General features: G+C 44.6%; 1 protein-coding gene across 5 annotated transcripts in view; it reads right to left on the bottom strand.

Annotated features, from left to right (window-relative positions):
• DPP9 (dipeptidyl peptidase 9) overlaps window positions 1-17,220 on the bottom strand; it is a 51,287-nt gene that overhangs the window by 21,866 nt on the left and 12,201 nt on the right. For all 5 annotated transcript variants that reach the window (XR_003568179.1, XM_027850977.1, XM_027850976.1 and 2 more), the window contains 7 exons: window positions 15,306-15,559; window positions 11,068-11,180; window positions 5,543-5,716; window positions 4,929-5,097; window positions 4,336-4,449; window positions 906-1,034; window positions 61-122 (listed from right to left, as the gene is read on the bottom strand). Coding sequence is in view for 4 of the 5 variants with exons in the window: in XM_027850977.1 (XP_027706778.1) it covers window positions 61-122; window positions 906-1,034; window positions 4,336-4,449; window positions 4,929-5,097; window positions 5,543-5,716; window positions 11,068-11,180; window positions 15,306-15,559 (1,015 nt within the window). In the remaining variant the exon portion in view is untranslated. The remainder of the gene's footprint in view (window positions 1-60; window positions 123-905; window positions 1,035-4,335; window positions 4,450-4,928; window positions 5,098-5,542; window positions 5,717-11,067; window positions 11,181-15,305; window positions 15,560-17,220) is intronic.

Raw genomic sequence — 17,220 nt, 5'->3', positions numbered from 1 at the left:
CCAAGCCCAGCCAGCCCTCCCTGTGGCCCTTCCCCAGGGGTGCTAGAGGGTGTGTCTTACCTTTCCCTGATTGTCTGTCTGAAATTCAGCCAGTTTCAAAGCGATCTTGGGGTTCTTGCTGCCTGCAGAAAGGACAAGGAAGTGAGAAACTGTCAAATGCCAAGCATTCGGGTGGACCTGCCCACAAACCAATCTTTGGGTCAGTCCCAGGGGCAGAGAGGGCAGGGGTGGGGAAGGGGGGTGCTCAGGTCCAGGTGACCCAAAAGGGCACTTTTCCACAGGGAGCAAAGTGCTAAATATCCAAAGGTATGTATGATGGGTTATCCTCACTGACTAAAAACAGCAGGTCCTTGAGCCACCCTCAGACTGAATAAGTGAACCTCATTAAATGTGTATTAAGTACTTACTCAGTGCAAGGCCCCAAGTGAAGTAATATAGGGATTAAAAGAAGTATGAGATGTGGGGCCCTGCCCCCAAGGAGTGTATAAAACTAGCTGGAGAGACAGATGGTAAACAGGAAAAGTAGCAAGAAATCTGTGTCAAGCCTCAGTCGAGCTCAGTGCACAGACCCTGAGCGCTTTGGTAACTCAAAGTATGTAGTAAAGCTGGGGCTACAGCTCGAAGAATGAGTAGAATGAATAAGTAAGCAAGAAGAGAAGCGACCAGCTCCTCAGCTAAGCTGTAAACCCCTTAAGGGCAGGGACTGTTTCCCCTTTACAATGTCTCATCAGGCTATAGTATAGCACGAGGAGGTGCTTGTCCCACACTTGTGAATGGGAGGAGCCTTTGGAGTTTCCCTGCAAAGTTTTTGTCGTTTGTCCCGTAAGTGGAAGGAGTGCATCTGCTCTGAAAATCAAGGCCAGAGCGGGAGAGACAACTTCAGCCTCCCTGCCAGCGCTGCTCACCTGTCCTGGGATACCGGTAAGAATCAGTTTTTCTTTCTTCCAGAGCAGGAGAGGGAACATGAATGATCTCCACTTCTGATTCATCTACTTCTTCATATAAGATTCGCAGGGTCTTACGATCTTCAGACCCTAAAACGAGAGGAAGACACGGCTAAATCTATGACCTTGAGAAGGTCAAAGACAGAAAGAAAGGTCCCATGTGCACCAAAATAGCCATGGCAGCACTGTGTGGCAGCAAAAGATAGCTATAGAGTTGATGTCCATTGATTGGGGAATGGCTAAACAAATTATGGTACTTGAATGTAGTGGCGTCTTACTGTACTGTAAGAAACAATGAATATAAAGAATTCAGAGGAGCCCAGAAACACTTAGATGAACTAATACAATGTGAAGCATGTAGAACTGGGAAAACAGTATATGCAAAGAATACAACAATGTACGTGGAAAGAGCAAAAAGATGAAACTGAACATTGTGAAACTATAAGACCCAAGCTTGGTCTCAGAGAGAAGATGAGAAAATGCCCCTCCTATCCTTGTTTCCAGAGGTGGGGATATACCGGTGTATAACATGGCATACACCGTCAGACTCTGTTGATGTTTTGGTTCATTCTGCTGAAATGTTCCCCTCCCATCCCCCTCTTTTTTTTTTTTTAAAGGGATACAAGGGACAGCTTGCTGGATAGGGTTATTGAGTAGGAATATATTCAGAAATAGAGGTGATGTAAAAACAAAAGAGGACAATAAAATACATTTTTTTAATGGCTGGCCACTGGGGTAAAGACTGCACAGGAAGAACAGTGAGAAAAGAACAGGGTTGAAGGCCTAGGAGTCAAGGGAACCGAAATCATGCTGAGGGTGAAAAAAGCCCTGAGATCATTGGATTTATGAGTTGAAAAGAACCTCAGAGATCATCTAGGCCAAATCCCTCCTTTTACAGATGAAGAAACTAGGGCTCAGTAAGGGAAACATGACACTTGTTACATGGTGGCCAGTGGCAATGAAAAGCAAATGTGAGACCTATTCCAAATGGAGGGCTATTTCCACTTCCTAACCTCTATCTGAAACTGCTTAAGGGAATGACAGGTGAAAAGACAAGAGATCGTGGCTCAAGGAGGAAGTTTCAGAATTGAAAAGCACAAATGTGGGGCAGTTTTAAGCCATGGTAAGGTCTACAGTTTGCCCCTTTGGGTGGTAGCTGACTTAGAATGGAAAGAGAGTCCAAACAAGTTGAGGGACTCTAGAGTGATCCTCTAAGTGAAGGATCTTCAGCAGGAAGACATCTCCAAGGATGATGGCAGGGGCCAGGGGAAAGTGAAGACCAGGCTGGGCACTGAGGCCCTGAGGGGTTGGGGTGGGGGCCGTCCTGGAGGCCCCGGATAGGGAGAGGAGGATATGATTGGAGAGCATGACAGATACTGAGTGATAAGAGCAGAGCAAGAATGTGGAAGAGGCAGGGCAGCGTGACCCTGATATGTGTCATTTCATCCACAAGGTCCCCTGAGATAACCCGGGAAAAGAAGTGACTAGTGCTGAACCAGACCAACAGAGAAGATCAGTGCTTAGGGAAAAGTGAGGGCTCAGATGATGTGATCATCACACGAGGCACGGGAAGAAGCATTTAAGGATGGAGGGAGTTTAATAATGGAAAGGGAGTTCCAAAGGGCGAGATGAAAGGAAGGACTAGAAGGGGATGGGGATTGTGACCAAGTAGGGACAGGCAGAGTTTATGCCTAGGATGAAATGTCTAGAGGACTCTGGGATGGAGGGGGGTGGGGGTGGGGCGGGTAGGGCAGGGGATTGTAAAAATTGGGAAATGGGAGCCCTAACTGGCAGAGATGGTTAATGGAAACAAACAAAGGATTTAAGAGGCCAAGTCATAAGGTTCTATTTATAATAACAATTTGCAACGTCCTCCCCTCCCCTTTTTCGTGTTGAGTTCTTAGATCATCCTTTAGAGCCTAATTCAGATCAAAAGCCACCTCCTTCATGTAAGCCTTCCCTATTCTCCCAGTCATTGCTAACTTTGATCACAGTTCTTTACTTCACACCTCTCTGATCTCCTTACCGTGTAATATTTTGTAGTAGGTCTCCCCTCATAACTGTAAGCTTGATGAGGGCAAGCATTGTCTGCCCTTTGTGCTGCCCAAAGGAGGTACTTAATTAATGGCTACTGAATGACCTAAAGAAAGCTGGGGGGGGGGCCCCAAGACTTATGTCACTGCCAATGAAGAACTGTCAATCAAAACTGCCTGCTGGGTACAGAGTATGAGCGAGGCTGTGCCCCACTAACAGGCACCCAGGAGACCATCTTCTCAGACTGCTCAGTAGTTCAAACATATTGTCCTTTATCACAAAGTCACATGGGAAGATGGGTGGATGATAAAGTAGAACTATTAAGGAAGAAACAAACATTTCTTAACGATCAGGTTCACAGAATTTTATTGAAGATCTTCTAGTCAATATTCCTCTTGAAAAACTGACCTAAGGGCCATGGAAAAATCAGTTAGCCACACAGGCTTGACAGCCTGCAAAGGTTCTGGCATAAGGGCAAACTGTCACCAAGTCTGCTACAGAGCCATCTAAATCCTAACACTACCAGGAAGAGCCCTGGCATGCAGACCTGGCCCATGTGGAATAAGCCAAGGGCCCTCTCTGGTCCTCAGGCTCTAAGGTCTCTAGAGTGGCAAGAAGAAAGACACTGGCCTTAGAATTCAGAAGATCTGGAGATGTTTAGCCTGGAGAAGCCTGGGAGAGTGTGCACAGAGGAGAGGTGGGGAGGGACATGTGACAGCAGTAAAGGGCTGACATATGGAAGAAGAATTAGACCTATTATGTTTGGCTGCCTAGGGTAGAACCAAGAGAGACATTTTAGGTTTGAATTCAGAAAAAACTTCCTCACAATTAGAGCTGTCAAAAGGTGGGAGGTGCAGCTTCAGGTGGCGGTCAGTACCCCTTCACTGGGGCTGTTTAGGCAGAGGAGGATGACTCCTTTTTGGGCATGTTACAATGGGATTCCTCCTGGCCGCCAAGTCTCTTTCAATTCTAAGAGTCTGTGGTTCTGGGAATCTTGGCTTTAATCCCTGTAAGCAGTGGACCCTTGATCTGTGATATTGCTTCTCTACACCTCAGACTCCTCACAGATAGTGGGGTCAATTATAATCATACTACCTACTTGGAAATATTTTGGTGGGGAAAGTGATGAAAGCACTGCAGATATTTAAGTTCTCATTCTAGGATGCCAAAAGAAGCCAATCTAGCTTTCATGGCCTAAGAAGCCAGTTCATTTCCCCACACTTCAGAAACCACTCACCACCAAGAATGGATGCTGACAGATCCAAAGAGGGGAAGAGAGTATGGACTAAAACCATTCTTTCTTTAAAATCTTGAAAGGCCCCGGACCACCAAATAGGTATAAAGAAAGAAGACACACCTTCCCAGGAAGCCGTGGGACACCACCAGTAGCCTGTAAATCGATCAAATTCCTCCTGGATGACAAAGGTAGCTACTCCTGCTGACTTGGGGTCCTCCAGGACACTGGACAAACCTGCAGAGGGAGAGTAATCAATACTCCTTTATTGAAAACCTGCTCAACCTGGACACTGAGCCGAGAGCTGTAGCAAACACAGACATTGAAGCCATGTTCCCTGCTCTCCAGGAGCTCACAATCTAGCTGGGGAGAAAAAGCAGTGAGTGCTGCACAAGAAGAGGTCATGAGTGCGCCCTGAAGTAGGACCAGACTAGAGGAGGGGCTGAACAAACAGGACTGTTACAAAGGGGCAGAAGGCCATAAAGGTGGGGGGGGGGGGGGGGGGGGGGGGGAAGCGCTATGAACTGGGGGGGGGGGGGGGGGGGGGGGGGGGGGACTCCAGTGCCTTAGGGTGGACTGGAAGAGGCAGCAGGTGGGATGGGGTGGGGTAAGGAGAGTAGGGATGGGTCACACCACCCGAGAATAAAGACAACAGCCAAAGCGGTATGTGAGATGGCGGGTTTTCAAGGAGCCTATCCCCAAAGGCCTGAGCTCACCTTTATGACAGTACGTCATTCGTTTCTCCTCTCCAGTCTCAATATTTGCCACCCACAAATCATTGTTATTTATGAATGAGAAGAAGGAAGGGTCAGCAGGACAGATCTTGGGATCCATCCGAGGCCCAGAACACTGGGTTTTGATTTCTAGTGGCTTCATGGGAGACACCTGAGGAGATACAATACAGTTAACAGACACTTATTAATTACCTTCTATGGGCAGGGGCACTTGTACATTAGGGGCCAGAGCAACTAAGTTCACAGTGACTAGAAGGGAAGATTCAGGTATACAAATCTCTGTAGTGTCAAAGCCTCAGACAAGAAGTCTGAGAAGGGGCAGAGCACTTTACTTTTCAGCTGAGGAAGTCAGGAGGAAGGGAAGGAGGGAAGAGGGTAGAAAATCAAGGAAATCTTAAAGAAGAAACTGGCTCCAAAGCTGGGACCAACAGGCAGTAACAAAGAGGAAGGGAAGAGCCCCTGAAACACAGTGTGGGCAAAGTCTCGGAGACAGGAAGACAGCACTTGGCTGGAGTCAGAACACGAGGAAGAGGGGCTTGCTGATCCTGTTGGCCTCATCACCTACACCCCTGCCCAGCCAGGCTCAGAAAACTCACCATGAAGCCATTCTCGCCCCCATCTCGGCAATGAAAGAGGCTGTTACTGGCCTGGAAGAGGAAGAGGCCACTGTTGCTGTGGAAGTCATAGGAGGTGATACCAAACACACCGAGACGCTTACGCTCCCGCAGGAGCTCTTCCTCCCGAGAGTACACACCGTGGTGCGGGGTAGCCTGAGGGCACACAAAGGAACGAGGAGGCAGTGAGGCCTGCTAACCTCTGCCACAGGAGGCCAGAGGTGCCCCCAACTCCTTGCTGCACAACCCCACCGTGACCAAGAACTAGTTCACTAACAAAGTCAGGTCCCTGATGGCCTGGGGCAAGCAAACCCATATTCTCTTTTCATGAGCCCCACTGCTAATCTTAACCATTTAAGGGACAAACAAAGAGTGCCACCATAGAGGAGAGTGTGACAACAATAATAATGACAACTAGAATTTACACACCACTTTAAGGTTTACAGAGCACTTCACAATTATTATCTCATTTGTTCCTCACAATAACCCTGGGAGGTAGAGGCTGCTATTATCCCCCTTTTACAGATGAAGAAACTAAGGCAGACAGCGGTTAAGTGCCTTGCCCAGGGTCACCCAGCTAGCCATGTGTCTGAGGCTGGACCCCTGACCTCAGGTGTTCCTGGTCAGCGCTCAGGTCCAGCCCTCTCCACTGTGCCACCAGGGCCTAGGAAGGTGGCTGGAGGCCTGGAGTTAGAGTTGGAAGGCTTGCGTTTAGAGTCTGGCTCTTCTCTCTTCTAGAGATGTGATCATAGGTTAGTTACTGAAGCTCCCTGGGCCTCAGTTTCTTCAGCTGTCAAATAGGGATAATTATCACAGTTCTTCCCTCATGGGGTTGTTGGGAGGTTCAAATGAGAGAATGGACATCAGGGGATTTGCGAACTTTAGAGTCCTGTATAAATGTTAGTTATGAACACGAACAAAGTGCTGTGTAAGGTTCAAGGGGGAAGGAGAAGCACTCAAGGACAGGTGTATAGAAAAGCGAGTCTCTGAGTCAGACTTTAGGAAAGGACCAGGAATTCTACAAGGAAGGAAAGAAAGGAGACTTGGGGCCTAGGGAAGAGCATAAGCAAAGGCAAAGAAGTGCAGGGGAGATCTATGGATGCAGAGAGCAGCCTGTGTGGAGGGGGCATTGTGAGAGGAAGCTGGAAGTCAGGGGGTGTCAGACTGTGGAGGGTCTTATATATGTGAAGATAGCATTCGTTTCAGTTGCCAGGCAAGAGGCAGCTACTAAAGATGTACCCTGCAGGTTGCCAGCCTTCCCACATTCCCTCGGCCTTCCACTGCCTCCTACCATCCCTTCAAGGGCTGGAGCGGGAAGTTCTTCCTTCCACTAAAAATAAAACCCTACCCCAAAACACTCTCTTTCTGCCTGGCAAAAGCAAAGGCCAGTTCAAATTCAGAAACATCTCCTTCCCAGGAGACACAGGCTGCCAAGGTCATTAATTATTAGCTAGCCTCAACAAAAGGACTTCAACACCACTTTCCCTCAACTCACTGATACTGCATTTAAAAGGAGAAGTAGATCCTTCTGATAAAGAATTCTTATCAAGAACACACACTGTGACATATGCACATGGGGGGGGGTGGGGAGTTTCACAATTGTTCTCCACCTGATTTATATTAACATGGCAGAATCACAAAATCCCACAATCAGAAGGCCTCAGGGCCATGTAGTCCAAACCATCACCCTAAACAACTCCCACAACACCAGCGAGGGAGGAGTCACCCTGCCCACGTCCCAGAAGCCCTAGGCTGTGGAGCCCACTTCGGCCCCTCCAGAGGCAGCTCACTCTGCTCTCATCGTGAGGAAGGTTTTCCTGACACCAAGCTTAAATCAGCCTCTTTGCAACTTCTACTCAGTGCTCATTTTGCCCTCAGGAGCCAATCAGATTAAGTCTAGTCCCTCTTTCAGCAGGCAGACCTTCATGACCTCCCTAAATCTTTCCTTCTCCAGGTTAAACAGCCCCAGGTCCTTCAACCAATCCTCAGATAACAATAACCAGAGTCCCTTCACCACCCTGCACACCTTCCTCTGGATGCTCTCCAGCTTATTAATGTCCTTTCCACAATGCAGCACCTTTGCTCCATGTGATTTCATCAGGGCAGAGGACAGTAGAACTGTCATCAACTTCTTGAATTCTATGCCTCTCAATGCAGTCTAAGATGACATTAGCTTTTATCAGGCAATCTCAGAGTGCTGATAAGGCATGGACTTAGAGCCTCTTCAGATCCCCAGCTCTTTTTCAGATGATATCCTTATTAAATTGGATCTTCGTTCAATCTGATCCAACATTCTTTTTTTTCCTCACTTAATAGTATTTTATTTTTTTCAATTATATGTAAAGATGGTTTTCAACATTCACTTTTATAAGATGCTGAAGTCCAAATTTTTTTCTCCACCCCCTCCTTCCTTCCCTTCCCCCCTCAAGACAGCATGCAATCTGATACAGACTATACATGCACAATCATATTAAACATATTTCCACATTAGTCATGTTGTGAAAGAAGAATCAGAACAAAAGTGAAAAAATCATGAGACAGGGGGAAAAAAAAGAGAGAAAAGAGTATGCTTTGATCTGCATTCAGACTCCATAGTTCTTTCTCTAGATGTGGATAGCATTTTCCATCACGAGTCTTCTGGAATTGTCCGATCATTGCATTGCTGAGAAGAAATAACTGGCCCAACATTCTAAGCCTGATGGACCTTTGCAGGTCCTGATTCTGCCAACCAATATGCCAGTTCTCTCTCCTGACTTGGTGTCTCCTGTGAATGTGACAAAGATGCTACTTATGCTTTTTTCCACATCAGGGAGAAAAATAGGAAAATATCATAGATTTCTTCAGCACTTCCCTGGGCACTTCCTTCTAAGAGGACATCAAACTATTAATAAATACTCATTAGAACTCACCACTCAACCAGATCCAAGTTCATTTATAATTGTACTCCTGTCTGGCCACCATCTCTCATCTTGTCTAGAAGAATAACATTATTTTTCGTAGCAGTAGAGAATTATAAACAAAGTCAAAGCCCAATGATTGGGCAATGGATAAAAAACTGGGGTGTGTGAAGTAATGAAATACTACTGAACCCTAAAAAATGACAAGAAGAATTCAAAGAAACATGGGAAGAACTGAAAATAAATTACTCAAAACCAGGTAAGTATACAATAACATACAACAATGCAAAATGGAAAGATCAAAACACTAAAACTGAACCCTGTGTAATTACAATGACCTAGCTAGTCCCACAAAGAGGAATCAAGATACCATATACCCTTCTCTTTCCTGCAGAGGAGGGGACCCATGGATATGGAATATTACACAAAAATGTCAGACACAGTTTATGTGCTGGTTGGTTTTACTGAACTATTTCTCTTTTTTTTTAATGGTCATTATAAGAGTCTGGAAAGACGGCTTTCTGGGTAGGGGAGGAAAGAGGAATATATTTAGAAATGAAAGTAATGTAAAAAAAAAAACAAGATATCAATAAAAATAAGCTAAAAAAGAACATTGTGAGAGATGTTATTGCTAAAATCTAGGTAAAATGTATCTATATCATTCCCAATTCACCAGGTTAGTAAACCTGTCAAAAAGGAAATTATAGTTTTCCCTCTCTTTGAAAAAAACTGCTGGGAAAACTGGAAAAGAGTATGGCAGAAACTAGGCATAGACCAAAATCTCACATCATATACCAAAATAAAGTCAAAATGGGTTCATGATTTAGATATAAAGGCTGATACTATAAGTAAACTGGGAGAGCAAGGAATAGTTTACCTGTCAGACCTGTCAGAACAGAATTCATGACCAAACAGGAGATAGAAAACATTACAAAAAGCAAAATGTATAACTTTGATTACATTAAATTGAAAAGTTTTTGCACAAACAAAGCCAATGCAACTAAGATTAGAAGGAAGGTAGAAAATTGGGAAAGAATTTCTACAACCAGTCTCTCTGATAAGGGCCTCATTTCTAAAATATATAGAGAATTAAGTCAAATTTATAAGAATAAAAGTCATTCCCCAATTGATAAATGGTCAAAGGATATGAACAGGCAGTTCTCAGATGAAGAAATTAAAGCCATCTATAGTTATATGAAAAAATGCTCTAAATCACTATTGATTAGAGAAATGCAAATCAAAACAACTCTGAAGTACCACATCACATCTATTAGATTGGCCAAGATGACAAAACAAGAAAATGATAAATGTTGGAGAAAATGTGGGAAAATTGGAACACTAATGCATTGTTGGTAGAGTTGTGAAATGATCCAACCATTCTAGAGAGCAATTTGGAACTATACCCAAAGGGCTATAAAACTGTGTATACCCTCTGACCCAGCAATAGCACTTCTAGGGCTATATCCCAAAGAGATCATACAAATGGGAAAAGGACCCACATGTACAAAAATATTCATAGCAGCTCTTTTTGTGGTGGCAAAGAATTGGAAATTGAGAGGATGCCCATCAACTGGGCAATGGCTGAGCAAGTTGTGGTATATGAATGTAATGGAATACTATTGTGCTATAAAAAATGATGAACAGGCTGACTTCAGGAAAACCTGGAAAGACTTGTATGGTCTGATGCTGAGTAAAGTGAGCAGAACCAAGAGAATGTTGCACCCAATAACAGCCACGTTGTGCGATGACTAATGTTGATAAACTTAACCCTTCCCAGCAATACAAGGATCTAAGACATCTCCAAAGGCCTCGTGATGGAAAACGCTATCCACATACAAAGAAAGAACTATGGAGTTTGAATGTAGATCAAAGCATACTATTTGCTATTTTGTTTTCTGTTCTGTTGAGTCTGTTTCCTCTTTCTGGTGGTTCCTCCTATTGGTTCTAATTTTTACTTACAACATCACTAATATGAAAATGTGTTTAATAAGAATGTATATATACATAGCCTATATCAGATTGTGTGCTGTCTTGGGGAGGGTGGTGCGGAGGAAGGGAGAGAAAAATTTTAAACTCAAAAGCATATGGAAGTGATTGTTGATAAATCAAAATAAACTAATTAAAAATACAGTTTTGTTTATGTGTCTCTCAGGGGCGCCTGTGTACGTAACCAGCATCTGCCAAGATGACAGCCTGAAGTCCACCAAAATTTAGTCTTCCCCACAGACACATGGTAACTTAAGAGTGGTAGCCCCAGAAGGGCACTTAAAGAGACCATGTTGCACAATCTGTTTGTTTTAAAATGTGGAAGCTGAGATCCAGAGAAGGGAAGCTGACATGAGAACTCCTCGCCCTAGTGCAGTGCTCTTCTACCATAACACGCTCTATTACTAACTGCTAGGGACCACCACTGCCATAACTCCACCCAACTCTATCCCTATCCAGTCAAGCAAGTTCAATTCAAGCAGAGCCAAACTGACTATCTTCTGCAAGCAGTCTGAAAGGACCACAGATGAACCTCCCTCTTCCATCCAAACAGTCCCTCCCAGATGGCCTGGCAGATTATGCCTCGGCCAAGTCTAGGGTGGCGCAGGAAGCACGCCATCTCACCTGAAAATGATCCAGCATCTGTTTCCATGACAACAGCAGCAGGGCCTCTTTGCGTACCTTTTTGGGAATTTCTGAGTAAAGGAGAGAATTCTCACGGCTGCCATAAGGCATCCCTGGGGAAACAAAAAAGAAATCCATGGCACCAGGCCCTAGGAAAGGCAGCAACTGCTCAAACACACCGACCCAGAAAAGGGGAGGTGTGGCTAGACAATAGTTCCTGTGAAAAAGATCTGGGGGCTTTAGTGACTGCAAGTTTGACTTGAATCAATAATGTAACATGGTAGCCAAAAAACTAACATGATCTTGGGCTACAGTAACAGCTTAGCATTCAACAAAGAACATAACAATATAAATGGAGAGAACAACAACAAAACAATGGCTACTAAATGCTGGGAAACTATAAAGACCAAGTTTGGTCGGTCCCCCAAAAAGATATATGAGCCATCGCTTTGCCCTTCTCTTTGCAGAGGTGGAGGACTATTGGTATGGAAGACCACATTCTAATATCCGGGTTTTTCGATGTGTTAGCCAATTTTGAGGAACTGGGTCTATCCCTGCAACAAATTAAGAAATTTAAGTGATGTCAAAAAAAAAGATATCAGCGAGGCATTCAGCCAGGATGCTGAAGGGAATATAACCAGGTCATTTGAGGACTGACTTAAGGAACTAAAAGTATTTAACCTGTGAAAGAGAAGACTTATGGAAGACAAGGTTAGTATACGAAGAATGGTAACAGAGAAGAGGCCTGCTTGGCCCCACAAGCAGGAAGTTTCAGACAGGTAGATTTTGGCTCCCTATTAGGAAAAACTTCCTAAGAAAAGAGAACAGCGTTGCCTTGAGAAGTGCTCAACAGCAGGTGACCAGGAAGCTACTCGTTGGGATGCTGTCAAGGCAACTGCCATCTGAGGTTCCAGCCAGGGACAAACATGAGGAAACGCTGACAGGCCCAGTCTAATGGAACACACATTTATGGTTACTGATGGCCTGGTAGAAGAAGAGGGTGCTGCCACTACAGTAACATTCAGAGGCAGGAGGTAGTGGCAGGGGTGACTTCGGCTAGGGCACCTCTCTGAGTAATCAGAGACCCCAAGGTAATCAGTCACGGAGCTCCCTCGGTGGGCAAGTCTAGGGGACTCATGACATAGCCACCAGCTGTCCGGTCTGAAATGCTAGTTGCTAGCAGCCACCCTATTGCCCTAGACCAGCCAGGCTGCCTTTCTGCCTAACAAAGGGGAGGCTCCAGGGCTAGAAGGGTTCTTACTAGTCATTCACATCCCTGACAGGCTCCACCTTCCCCCATGGCCCCAAATATTCTGGCTCTTCTGCACTAGGTTTCTAGGAGTTGAATAAGCGCCAGCATCTCTTCCACCACAGAATCCTTTCCTGGCTCTGCTGTGCCCAGAGAGTCAGTGTCAGACTCTCAGAGCTAGAAAGGACCTTTGCAAGTCCTCAAGTCCAATCCTCTCATTTTACAAATTAGGAATCTTAAGCCAACAGGGCCAAGCGATCTGCCTAAGGTCACACAGGCAGTAAACAGTCAAGACAAGGCTTGAACCCAAGGCCTCCGGTTCCAAGCCCAGAGCTCTCTCCCACACAGAAAAACACATCTAATTACTAGGCCCAGCCTCCAAGGTCTCATTGTGGTCCCCAGGGCAGCAGAGGAACACTCAGAGCTCTCTGAACAAGTGAGACAGGCAACCTTACCCCAGCCTCTTCTTTTTGTTTTATTTTGTTTTTTTGCTAGGCAATTGGAGTTAAGTGACTTGCCGAGGGTCACACAGTTAGTTAAGTGTCAAGCGTCTGAAGTTGGATTTGAACTCAGGTCCTCTTGACTCCAGGGCTAGTGCTCTATCCACTGCGCCACCTAGCTATCCCAGCCTCTTCTGAGGGCATCCTCTGGTTCCTGGCCTTGATCTGGGAAGGAGTAAGGACTGCTCACCTGTCCTGGCTCATCAGGGGGATCCCAACACCCTGCCAAGAGAAGAACTGTGGTATCAAGGATAATCTTCCTTCAAAGTCAAGGGAAGAGAGGTGGCCCAGAGGAAAGAAGCCTAGATCTACAGTCAGAAAACCTGGGATCTAAGCCTGGCTCTACTACAACAGTACTGAAATTCCCTATATCGGTCTTTCAGATGGCGATGGCCACACCCACCCTTCCTACCTCAGGTGGATTTGTATGGACAGTCCTTGTAAATGTACAGTTGCCCTAGGAAGGTGAGCCATTAGTAGGGATGTTATAGCACTGGCCTCTAAGGACACAAAAAGGGGCACTATGAGGGAAAAGTGGAATCTGCTCTGGGCTCAGAAGGCCTTGGTTTTAGTCCCAGCTCTGCCACTCACTCACAGTCACCTCAGCTTTGGGGACTGAAGTTCCCTCACCTATAAAAAAATTATTAAGGGAGTTGGACTGGATGAATGCTAACATTTGCATCCCTTCTAGCTCTGACGTTTTGTAATGTGTAATTCTGTGGGAAAGGGGAAAGATAAATCTGCAAAGCAGCAGCCTAGGCAGTCTCCAGGAAGCCTCCTCTTCTGGAGAAGCAGGATATGCTTTGGCCCAAGTTCTGCTGTGACCAAGGCAATGACTCAGGGAGGTGGCTCCAGCCAACTAGTGATTAAAAAAAGAAAAAGGCTCTCTTACACACACACTCAGCCCTGTATTACCTGACCATCATAAAAACAGATCAGGACGACCCCACACTCTCTTCCCCTTCCTCCCCACCCCCCACCAACAGACTGCAGGATGTTCCTAAGGTGACTCCAAGGTTCCCAAATTGTTTGCAGGTGGCATCGGGCTAGGCAGGATTGGTGCTCGCATTCCCCCTGGCAGTCATAATGAGGCACTGAAAGAAGTTTGCAGAGGAGGAATGCAGGGTATGAATATAAAACTAGAGGTCCAAATGATCTTAACAGGCTAGAACAATAAGCTGAACCTAATAAAATTCAATTTAATAGTGATAACTGTACTTGTGTAGCTGATTTTACTGAACCAAAGTGCAGGTTTTTACATTTCAATACTTCAAAGAAACCTGCAATGAAAAAACCTGGTGCCTGGTTCAATAAAATCAGCCACAGAAATACAGGATGAGGGAGCCAGGGCCAGAAAAAGCTTATGTGAAATGGACTTGGGAGTTTTAGTGGACTGTCAGCTTGACGTGAGTCAAGACTGTGACACAGCAGCTACAAAATTTAATTTTATGACATGAAACTGCATTAAAAGAAGCAGTGTCCAGAACCAGGGAGGTAAGAGCCCTATTGTCCTCTACACTGAATAGGCCATACCTATGATGCTGCCCTTCCTAAAAGCATGGCACCCAGAAAGGAATGCAAGAAGCAAAGGATCCAGAGAAAGGGAAGCAAGATGGTGAGAGATCATGTTAGTTGAAGGAACTGAGGACGCTTAGCTGAGAGAAGGGAGGAATTAGAGGGAGGCGTGACTGCTAGGTTCATGTCCTTGCAGACCTGCCATGTAAAAGAGGGTAGAACTCAGAACAAAAAGGGCAAGCTGCAGGTGCAGAGAAGCAGATCTAGGTCTGACAAAGCCGTCAAGCTGCCTGGGCTGGGTCAGGTCCCCATCCCTGGAGGTCTTCAAGTGGAAGCTAAATTAGCACTTTCTGAGAAGAATATAAAAGAGATTACTGTTCAGGCATGAGCGGTACCAAATGACAATGAGGCCCCTTTCAGTTCCAGAAGTCTGATTCTATGGTTATTTTAATCCGATTTCACTCGGACAAAGGGTTGGGGTGGAGGCTAGACAGACCCATCTAGGAAAGGACTGTACTAATTACAGAATCCATAACAATTAACCTAAGTATAATAAAAATAATTACTGCTACAGAGGGTTTCCCCCCCTCCAATTAGCAAGAGTGACTGGACTTTTAAGAATCAGAGATTTAATAACCAGATTTACTTCCTGGCCACTCTCCACAGGAAATCAACCTGGTCAAAACCCCCCTAGGCATATTGGCAATGGACATGTGACATGTAGGGAGGGAGACCATGTAGTGCTGACAACGAATTGAGCACTGGACCAGTCGTAAGACCTAGGTTAGGTCTCAGTTTTGCCCCATGTTAGACTACAACTTTAAGACAGTTGATTCACTCATTTCCTCCTCAGTGAAACAGGCACAAAGATACTTGTACTACCTACCTCACAGAGTTGTTATGAGCAAAATATTGCTACAGTTGTTGATGTTGTTAGGGATTGATAAGAGAAAGGGTGTGGAAGCCTGGCTTACCGAGGTAATAAAGTCGGTGAGAGTGAGGGCCTGACTCATCTGTCTTCTGGACAAATTGGAAGTCATGTGGGGCCTTGTTCACTATCATGCCTGAATACTTTCTGCTGCTGTGAATGATGTCTCGGAGCCCATCCCACGAGTGCTTCTCCACCTGGAAGGGCGAGGAGGGGTCCTCCATCTCCACCACATCAGGCCTCTCAGGCAGGGCATCCACAGTGGTCATCCTTTCTTCCCCCTCAGAGATGAGTGAGAAACTACACGGAAGATGGCAGGGGTGAGAAAAAAAAAAAAGGGGAGGGGGGACATGAAAAGGGCGTTACAAGCAGAAGCACGGCAGACCATAAAACCCTCTGAGACTCAGCTCACTGAAGCCAGTCCCTACCAGTCAACCCAGTAGAAATCTTTACAGACAAAGACTACCCCCAATGAAACTAAAAGTGATAACATGTAGTAAATGAGAGAATCAACATACTCTTCAGCCCTTTACCAATTCCTGAACCACTATATTACTCATACCCACCAGTAGCTCCAGCATCTTGAAAGACTGAAAGCCAAAATCCCTATCTCCAGTTCAGTTCAACAAGTATTAATAAAAAATGCGCTACATGGAAGGCCCTGTGTTTGGCATGGAGATACAAATGTGAAAAATGACACTTTAAACTCCTTGAGGATAGGGTTATGTGGAAATTTAACAAGTACACAAGTATCATCTAACAAACAATGAGATGATAAAACCGATGTAGCCAAGAATAGAAGGAATGCAGAAAATTAGGGAAAAACTGTCATACATAATCTCTCAGATAGGATATGATTGGGTTTGAATACTGCCATGGTGTAGGAAATGATGAGCTGGTTGATTTAGAAAAACATGGAAAGACCTGGGACTTAGGAAAGAAGATGCTATCCACCTTCAGAGAAACAAATGACAGGTGGAAGTAAGTACAGTATGGTCTTATATATATGTGTGTATGTTTATATATATCTATGTATATGTATATATCTCTCCACGCTTAATTGTAACCTTCTTTAGGATGGGAGGAGGGAAAAAAATAAAGTAAAAAGCGCACAGCAGAGAACAAAAGAAAACCAACAAGAAAGCAAAGAAAAGCTGGACAGCTTTCAAAACAATATGTAGTATTTATTATACAGGTTTTCTTAAAATGGAAATTTATTGTTTTATATTGAATCTTCTCCTATGGTCTGCTGTGTACATGGCAATGTTTTTTTTTTTCCTTTTTCTCACTGTGTATTTAAGTTTAAAATTAAAAAAAATAAAAAAAAGAAACAATAAGACAGAGTAAAGGAAAGTCAGACAAAATTTAAAGAAAATTTAACAAGAATCAGATTGGCAAAAATGAAAAAAAAGGAAAACAACAATTGTTGGAGAGGCTGTAGGAAAACAGGCCCTCTAAAGCACTGTTGGTGGACTTGTGAATTGGTTTAGCCATTCTGGAAAGCAGTCTGGAACTCTACACTCAAAGTCACTAAACTGTTGTTATCCTTTAACCCAGAGATACCGCTATAAGGTCTCAAAAACATCAAAGAAAAGGGAGAAAGGGCTCATAATCACAAGAATATTTTTAACAGCTCTTTTTGTCAGAGTAAAGAACTAGAAACTAAGAGGGTGCCCATCAATTTGGGAATGGCTGAACAAGTCATAATATATCAATGTAACAGAATATTACTGAATCATAATAAATGATGAAATGGATGGTAGCAAGCAAACCTGGGAAGACTAGTGTGCACTAATGCAGTATAACGTGAGCAGAGTCCAGACAACAATTTACACAATAACAACCACAACACAAAGACACACAGTTCTGAGTAACTGAAGAACTCTGATCAATGCAATAGTCAGCCACAATTCTAAAGAACCAATGATGAAGCATTGTACCCACCTCTTGACAAAGAAGTG

This window comes from Vombatus ursinus, unplaced genomic scaffold (assembly GCF_900497805.2).
Source record: "Vombatus ursinus unplaced genomic scaffold, bare-nosed wombat genome assembly UNPS02009173.1, whole genome shotgun sequence".
NCBI classification, from domain to species: domain Eukaryota; kingdom Metazoa; phylum Chordata; class Mammalia; order Diprotodontia; family Vombatidae; genus Vombatus; species Vombatus ursinus.
The sequence above is the reverse complement of the archived record's forward strand: the minus strand, read 5'-3'. Positions and strand labels throughout refer to the sequence as shown.